We start from the raw sequence: 16145 nt of genomic DNA, 5'->3' as shown, positions 1-16145 counted from the left end.
GCAAGCGGGATTGTTTTTTGCCCCGCCCCGCCACAGTGTGAAAGCACTCATTGATTTTAAAGGGAAGCATTTTTCTTGCTTGAAAAACTCCTTAGTGTGAAAGGGGCCTTATTACAGGGACAGGCGATTTAGTTTATGATCCCAAATAGCTGGGAAGATATTGGACAGATTCTCCTCTCCTTGTATCATTGCAATCAATGTTGTCCAAGAAATGCCTGCTGAGCATTTAATATGGAGATTCCTGCTGACCTTCAGCAATCCATTATATTTATGCATATTTGCATCACCTTTGTGATTAGCAGCCATGATGCCCCCACAACTACACTTCTACCTTGAATATTTTTTTCATGGGGCAGATCCATGTAGAAATAAGATAGTCAATTCACCCTGGTGGGCGGACAGTGGGGGTTATTTGCTGTAGAGGAACCAATGAATGATGGGATCAATTAACATAACCATTGATTGAGGGGTGGGGCTGGGATATCCACCTCTAGAGTAAATAGGCCAATTTAATTTAATGGCCTTCCAGGTTGGAAGAGCTATCTTCATAGACACATTGGAAAGAACAGCTGAGGTGTGGTCAAGGTTCCATCCAAGCTTCTTCAGCTCTTAAAGGGCCTCTGGACAAGGAGTTTTTTTTTTTTTTTTTATTTAGTAGGCCTAGCCTCTCCAGTGCTTTATCAGGCATTTGAACCTTTTACTTAACTTGTAGATCAAAGACCTTTCAGTGCTTGGGGGGACCATGAACCATGGTATCATCCAAGAGGGCTTTGAGAGTTACTACCACCCCTTCCAGGCCTTTTTCTCCCCGGCTGTGAGGACAGATAGTGGGGATCTGGGGGAGCACCAGGCTCAGTTTATGGCTTGGAACCACGCTCAGCTGGAGCCCCCTGGTCACCTCAATCTCTGTGCACCTCCAAGTCATCAGCTAAACGGGGAGACCCCCTGCATGGTGGAGTGCAGGAAGATCGAGGAGAGTGAGGATTCTGATGGATCAGTAGAGGAGGAGAGTCCCCCAGTTCATCAGTCTCACCCCCATGACTGGACTCCAGCCTCCTGGCCAGGGAGCCCCAATTTTTCCAGCCAGACCCAGAAAACCTCCAACATTCCAGGCTCCGAAGTGCATCCAACACCGCCCGACCTGAGTCTCAACTTGCCGGTGGAGACCGAGGCAGTTAACGTGGAGAGTAGCCGCTGCAGCAGCACCCCCACCCAAGAGGTGGCCGAAGAGAGCGACTCACTTGCCAGCCAGACCGTGACCAGCGTGGTGACACAGGAGAAGATTTTGTCTGACGACTTGGAGGACACGCTGGTGAGTGGCCATGGCTTGTGCTCAACTAGAATGCCAAAGTCTTTCGATTTTTAGCTGGCCTTGAGCCCAGGTTCACACTGAGCTGTGGGAATGAAGCCGTGCGATTTCAGCTGAACTCGCACGATTTCACTCCTGCATGTCCGTCCTGATTTTGGCTGCAATTCCACAGACATCTGTGCAGGTTTCTGCACAGATGTCAATGGAAATCACACCTCAAAATCGCAAAAAGTAGTACAGAAACAATTTTTTGTAAATCGGTGTGGCATCGCACCGATTAGGACTATGCAATTGCTGCCGATTTGACATGTCAAATCGAACCAATGTGAACCAGGGCTGAAGGTCTTTCTAATCCATATTAAATTGAATTTCTTCTATCCCCCCACCTGGTGCTGTAACTATTTAGGTGCATGCAAAAACCAATAAGAGCCTGCTATCTTTAGTCTCCTATATTCAGTACTTGTATAGACTTGAACTAGGTCAGCAATATAAATCAGGAAAGTCAAAGTTCCTTTTCTGTGTACTTGTTACCTGGCTGTGATCTAAAACATTGAAAATGGATCAACATGACAGCCAGGCAACTAGCATTTTAAGAAGGCAAGATTGGCAATGACACACAAATGGATATATGAGCCCCATTATTTTGAATATTTAAAATCAAAATTGATAGCGTTGCAGATGTGGTGGCTGCATTTAGTAGTAGTTTTTTTTTCATCCTTTTTGACCATGTTTTTATGTTACACCCATGCATGCTCCATTTGCAGCCCCCCTTACAGGTTTCAGGAGTGGTTCCTTCCTGCAGCTATAGGAGGCATCTGCAGTAGGGTTGCCACCTCATCCCTTTTAAAACCGAACACCTATGGATTACGCAGGTTCTCTGGCGACTTTAAGGTGGCAATTAAACTTACTTGGTGCCTTATCTGCATTCAGTGAGCCTCAGAACTTGTTTAATTCATATGTGTTTGGGTTTAAAGGGATGACGTGGCAACTCTAATCTGCAGAAGCCAGAGCTTTTCACATTATGATGCCACTGATCGTGGTTTCTAGGTTCTGTAGGCTCATATGCACCCATTGGGGGGGGGGGGGTGTCTTCAGATGTGAGTATCAGTAAAAGCCTAAAATAGGGCAGGGGGGAAATGACTACATTGCTTTTTATCTCTTTTTAGGAAATGCTAAAAGAGATGGAAATGGAGCAGTTTGCCAGGGACCTGAGGCAGAAGCGGTTGAATATGGGGTTTACACAAGCAAATGTTTGCGATGCCGTGAAGTTTTGGTATGGTAAGCACTCTTGACCGACCAACCTCTCCCTCCTCCCCCCTCCCGCCTTTTTTTAAGACTCCAGTAAACCAGAATTGACGTCACTTTTGGGTTTCTAGATCCAAGACCCGATCAAAGCCGATTCCGGCCTTGTTTGGGTCTCCAGCCAGCCGGTGGACGTTCTGGCTTATCGCTTGGGCCTGCCGATGGCACAAGCAAGCCGTGGGAGGGAGGGGGTGACGCTTATACAGCTGAGCGGCTGCATCAGTTATCACAAAGCCGACCGTTGGCTCTACAAAAAAAGGATACCGGGTTGATGCCTGCAGCTGCATTGTGGAAAGAATTGCGCAATTCTGCATTGCTCAGATTTGAATAGGTACTAAAAGACCATACATTAGTGCGTTTTTTTGGTCTATCAGATGCAAATGGACAGTCTGTTTTCACCTGATCTCCCCATAGAGAGCGAGACTGGGTCCGTCTCCATTCTACACAGTGAGTGACCACAGACCTGGGATCAGTGAAGCGATCCCCCACTGAGCAAGCGGCATCCATCCCAATGGAGGCGCCCGTGTGATAGGGGTGCCTTATTTATATCCAGTTTTAAGCTCGCTGATGTTGTGAAGAAAGAAGCCTCTTCCACACATCACAGCAGCTTCTCACCCAGATTCTCCAGCTCTAGGCTGGAGAATCTGGGATGAAGATATTTTACAGAGATGGCCAGTGAGATCTTCAGACCTTCATTAAACCGGCCATCTCAATGACAGAAGGGTGTGTCCTGTGATGAGAAGTGAAGAACATGTTCTCCACTAAACTGGCACTCCTGAGAGATCCACTGTGGTCATCGGGAACTCAGCTTTTCTCTGTTTCATGAACAGACATCTAAGGCTGGCCATACATGGTCGAATTTCGAAATAATTTTCTTTTGAAAATCAAAACTTGTGCATCTTGTGATCCACAATTGATTTCAAAATTCGGCCAACCAAGCCTTCAATTTCACCTCCTGTTTCTACAGAAAAGAATTTCCGTGGCTGGGAATCTTTTTTTTAAACTTGCACATGTGCATTTCTTTTTCGATGTATATTTCTCGCACGATTCTCCCATCATTGATTAGAAAATCCGTTTTTGGTTTTTCAAAAAATTTCCAACATGTCCGATTACTCTAATTTGATTGCCGTACGAAAATCGGCCGTTGCCGCAGGCCACTAATGGTGTGAAATTCGAACAAAAATTCTTAAGATAAGATTTTCCCAAGAGGGACACCTATAACAATGAACGCTTAATGACGGTCTAACCCTTAAGGGTTGATTTTCCCTTGTAGTTCTCTGTTTTGCTGGTGTCAACTAGAAACATTTGTCCCGTCTGTAGAATTTTTATAGTGACTTTTTTTTTTTTTTTTCTCTCCCCGCCCCCCCCCCCCACAGGAAAGAAGCTTAGCCTAGCAACGCTCTGTAAATTTGAATCAGCCCAGCTAAACTACAAGACTATGTGTCGGCTTAAACCCTTTCTACATCGCTGGCTGGAAGAAGTTGAAAAAGAAGAAAGCCTTGATGTGGTAAGCTGGACATGAAACCACTCCTAAAGTTTGTAGGGTACAGAAATTGGCGTGAGCAGCCATTTTTCCCTCTTTAGTCTCTCAGGACAGCACCTTTTGAGACCTCGGCTCCTCCCTTCTAGTGAACACCACCTCCACCAGAGCTTTATGCCACTCCTTCCCTCCAGCCCGTCAGTTTCAGTGTTTCCTCTGGAGGGGAGACACTGGTAGAAACCAGGGCCAATTTTCAGCTGGGGAAGCTGAGGCCAGTGTTCTCCTGGAAGAGACAGAGATCTCTCAAGCACAGCAGCTGGGCTGGGGAGGCCGTTTTCTGCATAGTGCGGTAACGCACCCTATCCTCCCTTGGGGAAGATGGAGGCCAGGGCTCTCGCTTTCCGGTGCCTTGTGGATGGTACGGCATTCCCCGCGCTCTTTGGCGGCCAGTGTGGAGCTCGAGGCTGGGCTGGATGGCGGGTGATGGCAGGGCGGGCACTTCCGCTTGACCACGTTGTTTTTCTGGCCTGAAGGGATGTCAGACAGACACTTCCCGATTGGCGCTAGGTGACGCCATCACCTGCCACTCTAAGGTAAGTGGAACCCTGGGGGGGGTGGTCCCTTACCATCTTTCTGTCAGCTCCACGAGTGAACCCCCCTCTTTAGTGGTCAGAGGGGAGGAGGTGTACTTCTGGGACCCTGGTGGTGGTCGGTCCTGGGGGGGGGGGGGGGGTGCACTCCTGGTGTCGGTTTGGATTTATTTGTTTGTGCGCTGGCAGATTCTAATGGCTGTGTCTGGGTTTTTGTCATTTCAGAGCGGGTCCACTGAAAAGTTTAGGTCCCCACACAATCCCAAGAGAAAGTGCCCATCGTGTAGGAGTACTATGGGGGATTCTTGGCCCAAGGTTCTGTGTAGGGAATGGATAATAAAGTGATCTCGCGCGGTCCTATAAAATCACACAAAAACAGTAAACATTTCCTCAATGTGTGAATAATTAAAGTGCTGATAAACTCATTGTGGATATTACGATGTAAAATGCAGCAAAAAGTAATAGAAATAGAAATAAAAATAAAGATGAAAATTAAGTGCAAAGTGAAATAACTCCAAGGGGATATGCACTCTAAGTCCCTACAGCTATAATAGTAGTAAACTGTAAGGAGGTGAAATCACAGGTTAATGGATGGGGCAATGACAAAAATAGTCCTTCCAAAAGGCTGAAGCTCAAAAATGAGGGTATACAAAAGGTGGCTAAGAGCATAGATGGTAAAAGAAGAAAAGTTCCTGGGCAACTCCACCGGTGGTCTCTCAGAACTCATGTATATGAAGAAATCGGCATCAACAGATCTCTCCTGGTGAGTGGGTATTTATGCAGCATCCAGGTAGAACTCAGTCACATTCTCATACGCAAACCACGGCTCTAGCGGCTTCTCTCTCTCTGTATATTTCCATATCTGTGTCCTAATAGACTTCGGTGTATTGCAATGATATCGAGAAGAGAGAAAAGTTTCCAATAGTGTAGCATGTTAAAATAATCTGGGGTTTCATTTATTAAAACACTGAGAAATGGACTCTTACATTTAAAAACAATTAAATGGGCAAATAAACAGAAGAATCGGCGTTCACAGCGCCTTCTCATGTTTCCTGTATATGTCTGCTTACGGCCATGCCCTACGCGTTATGTCATGTCTCGTGAGATCATCTAGGGAACCAGATTGAGATGAAGTCACGAGACGTGATGTAACGCGTAGGGCCATGGTTTGTGTATGAGAATCTGACTGGGTTCTACCTGGATGCTGCATAAATACCCACTCACCAAAGAAATCTGGTGCTGATTTCTTCATATACACGAGGTGAGAGTTCTGAGAGACCACTGCCACTAGGAGACCACTGGTGGAGTTGCCCAGGAACTTTACTTGCCTCATTTTACCATCTCTGCACTTGGTCACCTTTTTTATACCATTATTTTTGAACTTCAGCCTTTTGAAAGGACTATTTTTCTCATTGCCCCATCCATTAACCTATGATTTCACCTCCTTACAGTTTACTATTATAGCTGTAGGGACTTATTAGAGTGCATATCCCCTTGGAGTTATTTTACTTTGCACTTTATTTTCATCTTCATTTTTATTACTTTTTTTTTCTATGTTTTACATTGTAATATCCACATTGAGTTTTCATCAGCACTTTAATTATTCACACATTGAGGAAATGTTTTACTGTTTTTGTGTGAATTATTATTTTTTAAATAGGACCGTGCGAGATCACTTTATCCTCCCCCTTTTTTTTTTTTTTTTTTTTTTTTGTGTATTGTGAACACTTTTTTAGGTTTTGCTGCTGGTCTTTATTCACACACCCTTGTTATATGATCCATTTTTATTTACTCAGATCAGCGCTAAGGGCGCCTTCACATATTTTCTGTTTAGGGAATGCATTGAGGGGTTGGTTAAGGAACATTCTGCAGAGCAGGGTTTTGACTAGGCAGGGTCCGTTAAGGAGCTTTCCAGCACCTTCCAGTCTTTTAAAACGCTGTTTTCAGCCCCCGCAACACCCATCTAATCCTCTGCCAGCGCAGCAAGAAGTCGCACCTGGTCTATCAGCAGGTCTCTCCGTCAGTGAAGGGTTACCTGGGGGCACCCGAGGGGCATTAGAGGATGATCTTGACAGTGCATCCTCTGACTCCTCAAGGGAGTCAGACCGAATGTGGATGGCGAGTCCACCAGAACCTCCCGATTACAAACTCTCCTTAGTGGAAGCGCTCTTGGGAGCCATCCACACCACTCTAGGTATCAAGGAGGAGAGTCACTGTTTCTCCATGATCAAATGTACAAAGGTCTTGGAGAACAGAAGAGGAGGGTCTTCCCCATGCTTTTTAAAGGGTGTCACGTACATTGCGGATTCCTCAGCAGAGTCGGTCCGCATGTCTGCTAGATCCTCCGCCCTGGCCAATTCAGTCAGGAGAGCGTTCTGGTTAAAAACCTCACAAGGGGACAATGCATCTAAAGTCAAGCTTTGGGAGTCCCTTTCACGGGGGATTTACTGTTTGGTCCGGACTTGGAGGCTGTCCTTGATTGGACGGCCGATTAAAAAGAAGGCCCTTTCCTTAAAGAGGAAATGGGGGGGGAACAGTCTAAAAAAAAAAAAAAAAAAAAAAAAAAAAAACTCGCCTGCAAAAGTTTAGTTTTCCGAGGGCGGAATCTCAGAAAAAAGTTTGGACCAAGGGCAGAGGGCGCGGGGGAGCGATTTTTTTTTTTTTTTTTTTTTCCCCTCCTGTCCTGAACAGCCCCGAAAGTCCCAATGACAGGTTAACCCCCGGTGGGAGGAAGGCTCCCACAGTGGGAGTCAGTTACCAATCTGTTCATCCTAGGAATTGTAAGGAGGGGGTACAGACTGGAATTCCCAAGTCACCCCCACACACAGGCTTCTAGTTACAGATCTGTCAAAGTGTGCGGAAAAGGGGGCGTCACTGCTTTCCTCACTAGAGGAACGAACAGCGGGAGGTAGTATTGCGGGTCTCACCTGGGGAGAGGGTTCTATCCTCATGTCTTCGTGGTTTGGAAGCCCGCAGGTTCAGGCTCATCCTGAACACATGAAGCCTCTCAATCGATAAATCTCATACAGAAGATTTTTGCTTGGATTCCATCTTTTCCGTGAAGACACTGCTTCCTCCGGATTGCCCCCCTTCTCCTGTACTGTTGCCTGCAGTCCTGGGGAAATTCCAGTCAGGGGACACGACCCTGATAGCGCCACACTGGCCTAGGAGGCCATGGTTTTCTGTCCTAAAAGATCTGGTGGTGGAACCGCCTTGGATATTGCTGGTCCAAGATGACCTCCTCTATCAAGGCCCAATCTGCTGTCCTCAGGTGGAATCTGGCAGCCTGGCTACTGAGGAGGAAATGCTGAGAAGTAAGGAGTTCCCCGAAAGGTTGGTAGCTACTCTTCTGTAGGAAAGGAGAGACGTGCAATATCCATTTAAAGGTCTGGAAGAAGTTCAATTCTTAGCAGTTCTGGAGTTCTTACAAAGTAGAGCAGATAAGGGACTGGCCCTCAGTACTCTTAAAGGACAGGTTTCTGCTCTAAGTGTGTTCCTAGAACAACTAGCAGTGAACCCCCTGGATATCCAGGTTCTTTAAAGCTTTAAGTAGGCAGAGACCAGTCAGCTCCCATCCTTTTCCTATATGGGATTTCTCCCTGGTGTTGCAGGCTCTTACAGGGGATCCTTTAGAGCCTATTGAGTCTTGTTCAGTGACATTTTTAAATCTCAAGACGTGTGTGGGTTTTTTTTTTTTTTTTTTGTAGAAATCACTACCGCAATGAGGGTTAGTGAGCTAAAAGCCCTCTTGAGGAGGGCACCTTTCCTTCAAATCTTATCGGATCATTTTTAAGACCGACCCGGCCTTTTTTGCCAAAGGTGGCTTCTAAATTTCATAGGAATCAGGAAATCTGTTTGCCCACTTTTTGTTCAAATCCTGTGGGGGAACAGGGCCATGTTTTCCACAGGTTGGGAGATGTGTACTAAAGTACTTGGCAATTACGGAACAGTTTAAGAGATCCAATTTCTTTTTTTTGTTTCCTTTTCAGGGGCTAGGAAGAGGTCCAAAGCCTCTAGACATATGATAGCCAGGTGGCTGAAGTTGGCCATCAGTCAGGCCTATATGGCAAAAGGGGTGGAGGTCCCGGAAGGTATTTGAGCCCATTCCACTAGGGCCATGGCAACGTCACAGGCAGAGTGGGCTGGTGCTACACCCGAACATATCTGCAGAGCAGCAATGTGTTCAAGTTTTAAGACTTTCGTTAAGCATTACAGGCTGGATTTATTGTCTGCCCAGGACCAGGCCTTCGGGCGTAAAGTCCTGCAAGCAGTAGTCCCACCCTAGGGTAAGTGCTCACTTATCCTCTCAAAGGTGCTGTCCTGAAAGACGAAAGAGGGAAAATCGAAGTTGCTTACCGATAACGTTTTTTCCAAGAGTCTTTCAGGACAGCACCGGTGCCCACCCAAATAATAAATTGCCACTAGGACGTGAGAGCATCGGGAGTATGAAGGTTGGTATGTGTTCTTGTGTCTCCCTAGACTGGCCAGAGGTTTTTGCGGAAAAACTGACAGGCTGGAGGGAAGGAGTGGCTTAAAGCTCTGGAGGCGGTGTTTCCTGAGAAGGGAGGAGCTAAGGTCTCTCAAAGGTGCTGTTCTGAGACTCTTGGGGGTGGAGAGAGAATGTTACCGGTAAGTAACTTTGTTTTCTTTTTTTTTTTTTGTTTGCTTCTGAAAAGTGTTCGGTAAGCGACTATAGAGACTGCCACTGCTCACTCCCCAGGCTGATCCAGTGGCTTAATTGGTTGACTTTACTAGCTGCAAGTCTGGTCTGCGTTTTTTAGGTCCCAAATGGTGATTTCAGTGGTATTTTTTCATAAGGGTCCCTTTTTTGATATAAAAAAAAAAAAAAAAAATGTAGGTTTAAAATTGACTACTCCAGTTTACACCTCTTGGGATTTAGGTAAAGCCAAAGCCTAAGTATACTGGGTACCTTTTGTGGTGTTTAAAGGGGCTTGGGTTCTGGAAGGAGGACTAGATGTTTGGGGGGGTTTAGGAGAGAAATTTGTGATTTTTTAATTTTTTCCTCTAATGTGAGAACACTTCTCCAGTTGAGATTTTGATTTCATTTGACAAATCTTTATCTTAGCACTTGTAGCATATTTCTTGTCAGTCCATTGTTTGCTTTCTTGACTGGTGCCTCCGAAGCAATGCTTGGCAATTTATTTTTGGTCCTTTTAGCTGTTCGGTGAGGGACAGGCGCTGGCTCGGTCCTGGAAGATGAAACGAAGGACAGGGATCCACGGCATTGCGAAAGACCGCCTGGAGGCTTATTTTATGAAACACAACAAACCAGGTTCCCAGGAATTGGAACAGATTGCTGAGGCACTGCATATGAAGAAGGATGTAAGTATTTTCATAATGGGATTGTCCACCCTGTAGTTTGCCTTTTTATAATGAGGGTTGATGCGTTGACAGGTGCAGTTGGCTAGTATACCACTAGGTGGCTGTGTCAGAATAGTGTCTGCTTACAGCAGACAGTGTCTTCAGGTGCTAGGCCTCTTTAGTTAAAGCTGAGTTCCACCCAAAAGTGAACTTCTGCTTTAAGCGCTCCTCGCCCCCTTACATGCCACATTTGGCATTTCAATTTTTTTTTTTTATGTTTGTTTTGGGGGGGGGGGGGGGGGGCGGCAGTGGGTGCGGGTGCTTGGTTTTCAGTGGGACTTCCTGTCCAACTTTCTGCTTCTGAGTACAGGCCATCTAGGCGGCGACTCCTCTCCCCTAGCCAGCCCCTCCCTCTCAGCAATCTTCTGGGACACGTCACAGGTCCCAGAATATTGCCTGTCCAATCGGACAGTGCCCAGATTCAATAGAGGCGGAGAGGGGTAGATGAGCGGGGCTCTGTGCGGCCACATTGCTGGACTGTGGGACAGGCAAGTGGATGTTAAAAGTCAGCAGTCAAACTTTTTGTAGCTGCTGACTTAAACAAAAAAAAAAGCCTGGAATTACTTTTAAGAGTCCTCCTGCAGTGATGTCATGGGTGAATCGATGGCCAGTTATAAGCCAGGTTGGGAGGAGCCATGGGACATGGGAGCCAAACGCCCTACCAGCACGTGGAGGCCTGGGAGAAGTAGACTGCACCCAGAACAGCCGGCTGTAGACTTCCTGACTTATGGAGGTGGGGCTGGGGCGGGTTGGTCAAGGCCAAGAATTCCTTGAGTGGGGCTATATCACTGGAGGGTCCCAGGAGAAGTGTACCTATGGAGGAGGTGAGTGCAGAGAACCCAGTCCTGTGAGTATGAATCCCCTTTTGGTGGAAGGAGGGATTGTAGAAGGAGATGACTGCATATGCTTTCACATGGGACTTCTGTGCACCATCCACTAAATGTGACAATGTATTGTCAAGGACTCCGGAATGTCGATGTGACGGAAGTCAGAAAATGGCATAACCATCAGTAAAATGCAGGAACTTTAACGTGGACATTCCTTTCTTGGGATGGCGTGGGGTACAATATGGTAGCGGGTTTGACCTCAGCAGGAGAGACGGTGTTCTAGCAAGAACAGGAGGGTGGCAGGGACTTGTGCTTTTGACACCAACGTCTAGTCAACTGCAAAGCCCCTCTAACACGTGTTTGAGCCTAGAAACTGTGCTGGGCATAGCTGACCTCACAAGGACACCAAGCTGGAAGAATTCCAGTGAAGACCCAGACAAAATAGTAGCTGGGCACTTAAGGTTGGGAGGGAGTCCAACATTCAGTAAAGAAAAGAGCAAGGCCCAAAGAGTGCTTGTGTCTAGGTCTTGGTGGTTGTTGTCACCTAGACAAGAAGGCAATGAATTATAAGTTTTATCTTTTCCCCCTAGCTACTAAGTGTCCTGACTTCCGTACTTGAGTCACTGATCTGGTACAGGAACTAGTAAAAGAGGAAAGCAGTGGGCAGCCCTTATGTTTCCCTGACAGATGCAACCCTGTGGGTGAACTAGAGGAGTGAGCACTCATTTTTGCTTGCTACTCCAAGATTGTGCCTACACCACCATATATCTAACTTAAGAACTGGTTGCTAACTACAGTGGCAGGTGCTGGCCAACACCAGGATGATTCTTTTTTTTTTTTTTTTTTTTTTTCATAGTGTGTGTGTGTGTGTGCAGACTCGTTTTTTTTGGCCCACCCTTTGCAGATGTAACCACTTCAACTCTTCTGGAAAGGTTGTCGTCAAAGTTTTTAGGAGTGTGTCTATGGGAATGGTTGACCATTCTTCCAGAAGCATGTTTTGTGAGGTCAGGTGCTGATGTTGGATGAGATGGCCTGGCTCGCAGTCCCTGCTCTAATTCGTTCCAAAGGTGTTTGAGGTCAGGAATCTGTGCAGGCAAGTCAAGTTCATCCACCCCAAACAAATCCTTTGGTGGGGGGGTTTATGGTGTGGGGTTGTTTTTTCATGGGTCAGGGGTTGTTAGTTCCAGTAAAGGGAACTCCTTAAGGCATGAGCATACCAAGACATTTTGGAGAATTTCATGCTCCCAACTTTGTGGGAACAAGTTGGGGAGGGCCCCTTCCTGTTCCAACATGTCTGCTCACCAGTGCACAAAGCAAGGTCCATAAAGGAGGAGCTTGACTGGCCTGCACAGTCCTGACCTCAACCTGCTGGATCACCTTTGGAATGAATTGGAGTGGAGACTACAAGCCAGGCCTTCTCGTCCAACATCAGTGCCTGACCTCACAAATGTGCTTCTGGAAGAATGATCAAACATTCCCACAGACACGCTCCTAAACCTTGTGGACGGCCTTCCCAGAAGAGCTGTAGCTGTTATAGCTACAAAGGGTGGGCCAACTCAATATTTAAACCTACAGGCTAAGGCTGGCCATACATTATACAATTTTCTTGTACAATGTTCCTTTACCAATACCATATAATATGAGGTCAAACCTAAACACTTTCAATTTGTATGCAATCAGGCAGGACCTTGCAGTACATAATTGGAGGTAAATCCTAAAGAAAATTGTATAATGTGTGGCCAGCTAAAGACTGGGATGACATTGAAGTTCATGTAAAAGCAGGTGTCCCAATACTTTTGGAAATCTAGCAGATCTACAAACTATTGTCTTCATGTTTTCAGGTGTCTGTGCCATCATATTTTGCCTAAACTTTCTTTGTTCTACAGGTGGTCCGTGTGTGGTTCTGTAAACGCCGTCAGAAGGAGAGGCGTCAGGTTATGAAGGGGCTTGGTAAACAAGGTCACGAGCCACAACACATCGTCCCTCATGTTGGATTTTTTTCACATCAGGAGATGCCATTTCCAGGTTATATGTCTGAGTTGCCACCAATGTACAACTACATGTTTCAACAGCCTGTTCCTCATGGAATGCAGCTTGGAAATCAATTCTGCTAACTTTTGAGTCTAAGACGTCTTCGAAATGGGACTACTGGCCTTCCCTGCTTGTACCAGGATTATGTTCTTGCTCCATTGTGAAGACCTTTTTATATTGTAACTTACATTTTAGACACTTTTAATGCTTCGCAAGACTATTAAGTGTCTCTAATTTTTAATCCCCTGTTTGCCACTGTCTCCACATTTTTGATCTACAAAGTAGATGTCTTTCCTTCCTTAAATTTTGAGGTGTTTAGGAGAGCTCAGGGTCTTCTCAAATGAGAAGATGATATAATATTGTGTTGAAGTAGCTTGTTGAGAGGGTTATTTATTCTGTTTACTTTTTTGATATTTTAAAATGCCTTCTATGTCAACCAATTTTAATATCCGTTGCTAACCAGGTTGGGATTGGAAGGACCTCCCCTGAAGTTTGGATACCTGACTCCCAGCTTGAGGCTTTTGGGGGAGTAGCTATAGAGATGGCCTTTTTTGAGTTAGGAGTGTTTAAAAGTCAGCAGCTACAAATACTGCAGCTGCTGACTTTTAATAAATGTGGACATTTACCTGTCCAGGGTCCAGCGATGTCTGAAGCCGATCAATCACTCGGCTCTCGGCTGCTGCCGCCGCCATCCTCGGTGAGGTAATCAGGAAGTGAAGCGTTGCAGCTTCACTTCTTGGTTCCCTACTGCACATGTGCGAGCCGCGCTTCGTGTCCTAACTGGCCCCTGCTGTCTCCTGGGACCTGTGTGTTTCCCAGGAGACAGTGGGGGGGGGAAAGGGGTGTGACTCCCGCGGAAGTGGGTGCAAATACCTGTATTAAACAAGTATTTTCACCCCCTCCCCCCTGAAAGGTGCCAAATGTGACACCGGAGGGGGCGAAGGATTCCGAAAAGCGGAGATTCCATTTTTGTGTCAACCTCCCGCTTTAAGGAGGAAACTGAGTGAACACTGGAATGTTATGACATCCCTCAATGTACAAAACGGCCCATCTTCTTTCTGCGGGAGGTATAGGGAGATTTTTGTAGTAAAACCTTTCGCAAATTTTCCATTTCAGTCTGCAAATGCTAGACTCCTGGCTGTTATGCCCGTTTCATTACTTTGTGGGGCTAGCCTAGAACAAGTGTTTTTTGATTTTTAAGACTTTTTGGACTTTTTGGTTTTGCACACAAAAATTCTGAACTACGTACCTGTTCTTGGGTTGGTGACTCAAGTTTCAGGCTGGGTAACACAAGTCTGTGCTAAAACTGGTTAATTTGTATGTTGTCACATCCGTTATTTTAATCACAAATTTCCTCTTCCTTTCTGCATGGACTTGTCCCAGGCTGTTTTTGTTTGACACATATATGCATACTTGTAAATATAGTCACTTCGATAAAGGAAATTTTAATGCTATGATGCCTAAATTGCCTTTTTTTTTTTTTTTACTTTTTAATTATATTTTTTTTTTCTCTACAAATGGGATTGTAAAGGCTATGTGGATGAAAGCTTAAATTTTGGCTGGTCTGGAGCCACTTTAACCCTAAAACCTGACCCCCCCCCAGTCAATGTTACTATGAACAAACAAAACAAAAAATGTAAAAAAAGGACAACACAGCTACACCGGAGTAGAAGACTAGAGTGGGGACTTTTACAGTAGAATCAGTGGCGGCCTGTCCATAGGGGGCGCATGGGCGCCACCCCCTCTCCAGGCAGACACCAAAAAAAAGTCAAGAAGAAAGTTTTTTTTTTTTTTTTTAAAGCTGGCCCTTAAGGACCTTCTTTTGTATTTATTTTTTTTGTGCACTGTGTTTGGACGCTGGACACAGTGCACTATGGGAAGCGCCACGTCTATGCAATCACGAGATTGCAGACACAGCGTTTCATTTGCTGGCATTTATCCCACCTTGCGGCGCTTTCCGAAGCGCCGAGTAGCTCCCGCCCGGCGCTCGTAGTCTCTATTAATACGGCCGGGCGGTTTGACTTCTGAGTTTGATGTCACTTCCTGTTTTTCTTTCTCCCATTGCGCCCGGGAAAGAGAACAGGAAGTATGAAAGGAGTGGACCCCTCCATCACCGCTGGAAGAGACACCGCAGGAGAGAACACAGTCAGCAAGGTAAGTGTCGCTGTGTTCCCACAGAGAACGGGGGGTTTGATGGGACACAGGCAGGCTGCTTTATTTGGTAGGACACAGGCAGGCTGCTTTATTTGGTGGGAAACAGGCAGGCTGCATGTAAGGAGGGACTCCTCTGGGGGCACCTGGTGGCAGGTGACGTGGCTAGTGACACACTCAGGGCTCCCACTGATTCTTCATTATGGTGAGTTGAATGATTTAATTTTATATTACAATGTAATAAGAGAAATAAAGCACTTCAATCATCCTGACACCATAAAAACCATGGTGCTGGGATGATTGAAGTGCTAACACCAGGTGTTTGGAATATCTGTATCTGCTGATTGTTAAACTTTCTAGAACACACATGTTGCTATTGTGTTGAATCTGGGCCTACTGTCCCTCCATCCCTCTCTCCCTCTCTCCCTCGTTCATCTCAGATGCGAGCCACGCCCACTATTTCATTGAAACCATGCCCATTTTCACTAAGTGGGAGGGGTCAAAAAGGAAGGGCGGGGTCTGGCGCCCCCCCCATTCTAAAACTTCACCAGCCACCACCGAGTAGAGTAGTCCCAATAGTAGTCATAATGTTCCGTCACCTCAGGGATTGGATATAATCAACCATATAGGTGTGTTCCTCAGAATTATTTGGGAAACCTTTTTTCTTTCCCCACTTTTTTGTATCAAAAAAAATACTGCGCTATCCCTCAAATTAACCTTCAAATGGTGCGTCTATGAAAAACACAAAAAATTATATGCTGCTGCAACCACAAATGTGAGACAACCCCCACCTCAATAGCTATATAGGATAGGCTGCGCTGCTTAATAAGTAAACGTGATCATGATGAGTTAATATGACCATACCAAAAACATCCTAGTAGTGAACAACAATAAATATAAATTGAAATAAAATACATACAAAGCAGATAAATGTTTGCTGACAAACCGTATAGGCTTGAGTCCCACAAACTGCACAATTCCAGTAGTAGAAATAACATAGATGGAAACTCCACCTCAGACAAAACTGCCCCTTACCGGATCGACAGATCTCCTGTCACAGAGATCGTGCGAGC

General features: G+C 45.8%; 1 protein-coding gene across 1 annotated transcript; it reads left to right on the top strand.

Annotated features, from left to right (window-relative positions):
• Positions 1–616: 616 nt before the first annotated feature.
• LOC141126802 (POU domain, class 5, transcription factor 1.1-like) lies at positions 617–13004 on the top strand. Its single transcript, XM_073612797.1, has 5 exons — positions 617–1312; positions 2476–2587; positions 3988–4118; positions 9860–10024; positions 12777–13004. Exons 1-5 carry the CDS (start codon positions 743–745, stop codon positions 13002–13004), a joined length of 1206 nt encoding a protein of 401 aa, XP_073468898.1. The 5' UTR covers positions 617–742.
• The last annotated feature ends 3141 nt before the right edge of the window (positions 13005–16145 follow it).

Source organism: Aquarana catesbeiana, linkage group LG01 (assembly GCF_042186555.1).
Source record: "Aquarana catesbeiana isolate 2022-GZ linkage group LG01, ASM4218655v1, whole genome shotgun sequence".
In the NCBI taxonomy this organism is placed as follows: Eukaryota; Metazoa; Chordata; class Amphibia; order Anura; family Ranidae; genus Aquarana; species Aquarana catesbeiana.
The sequence above is the reverse complement of the archived record's forward strand: the minus strand, read 5'-3'. Positions and strand labels throughout refer to the sequence as shown.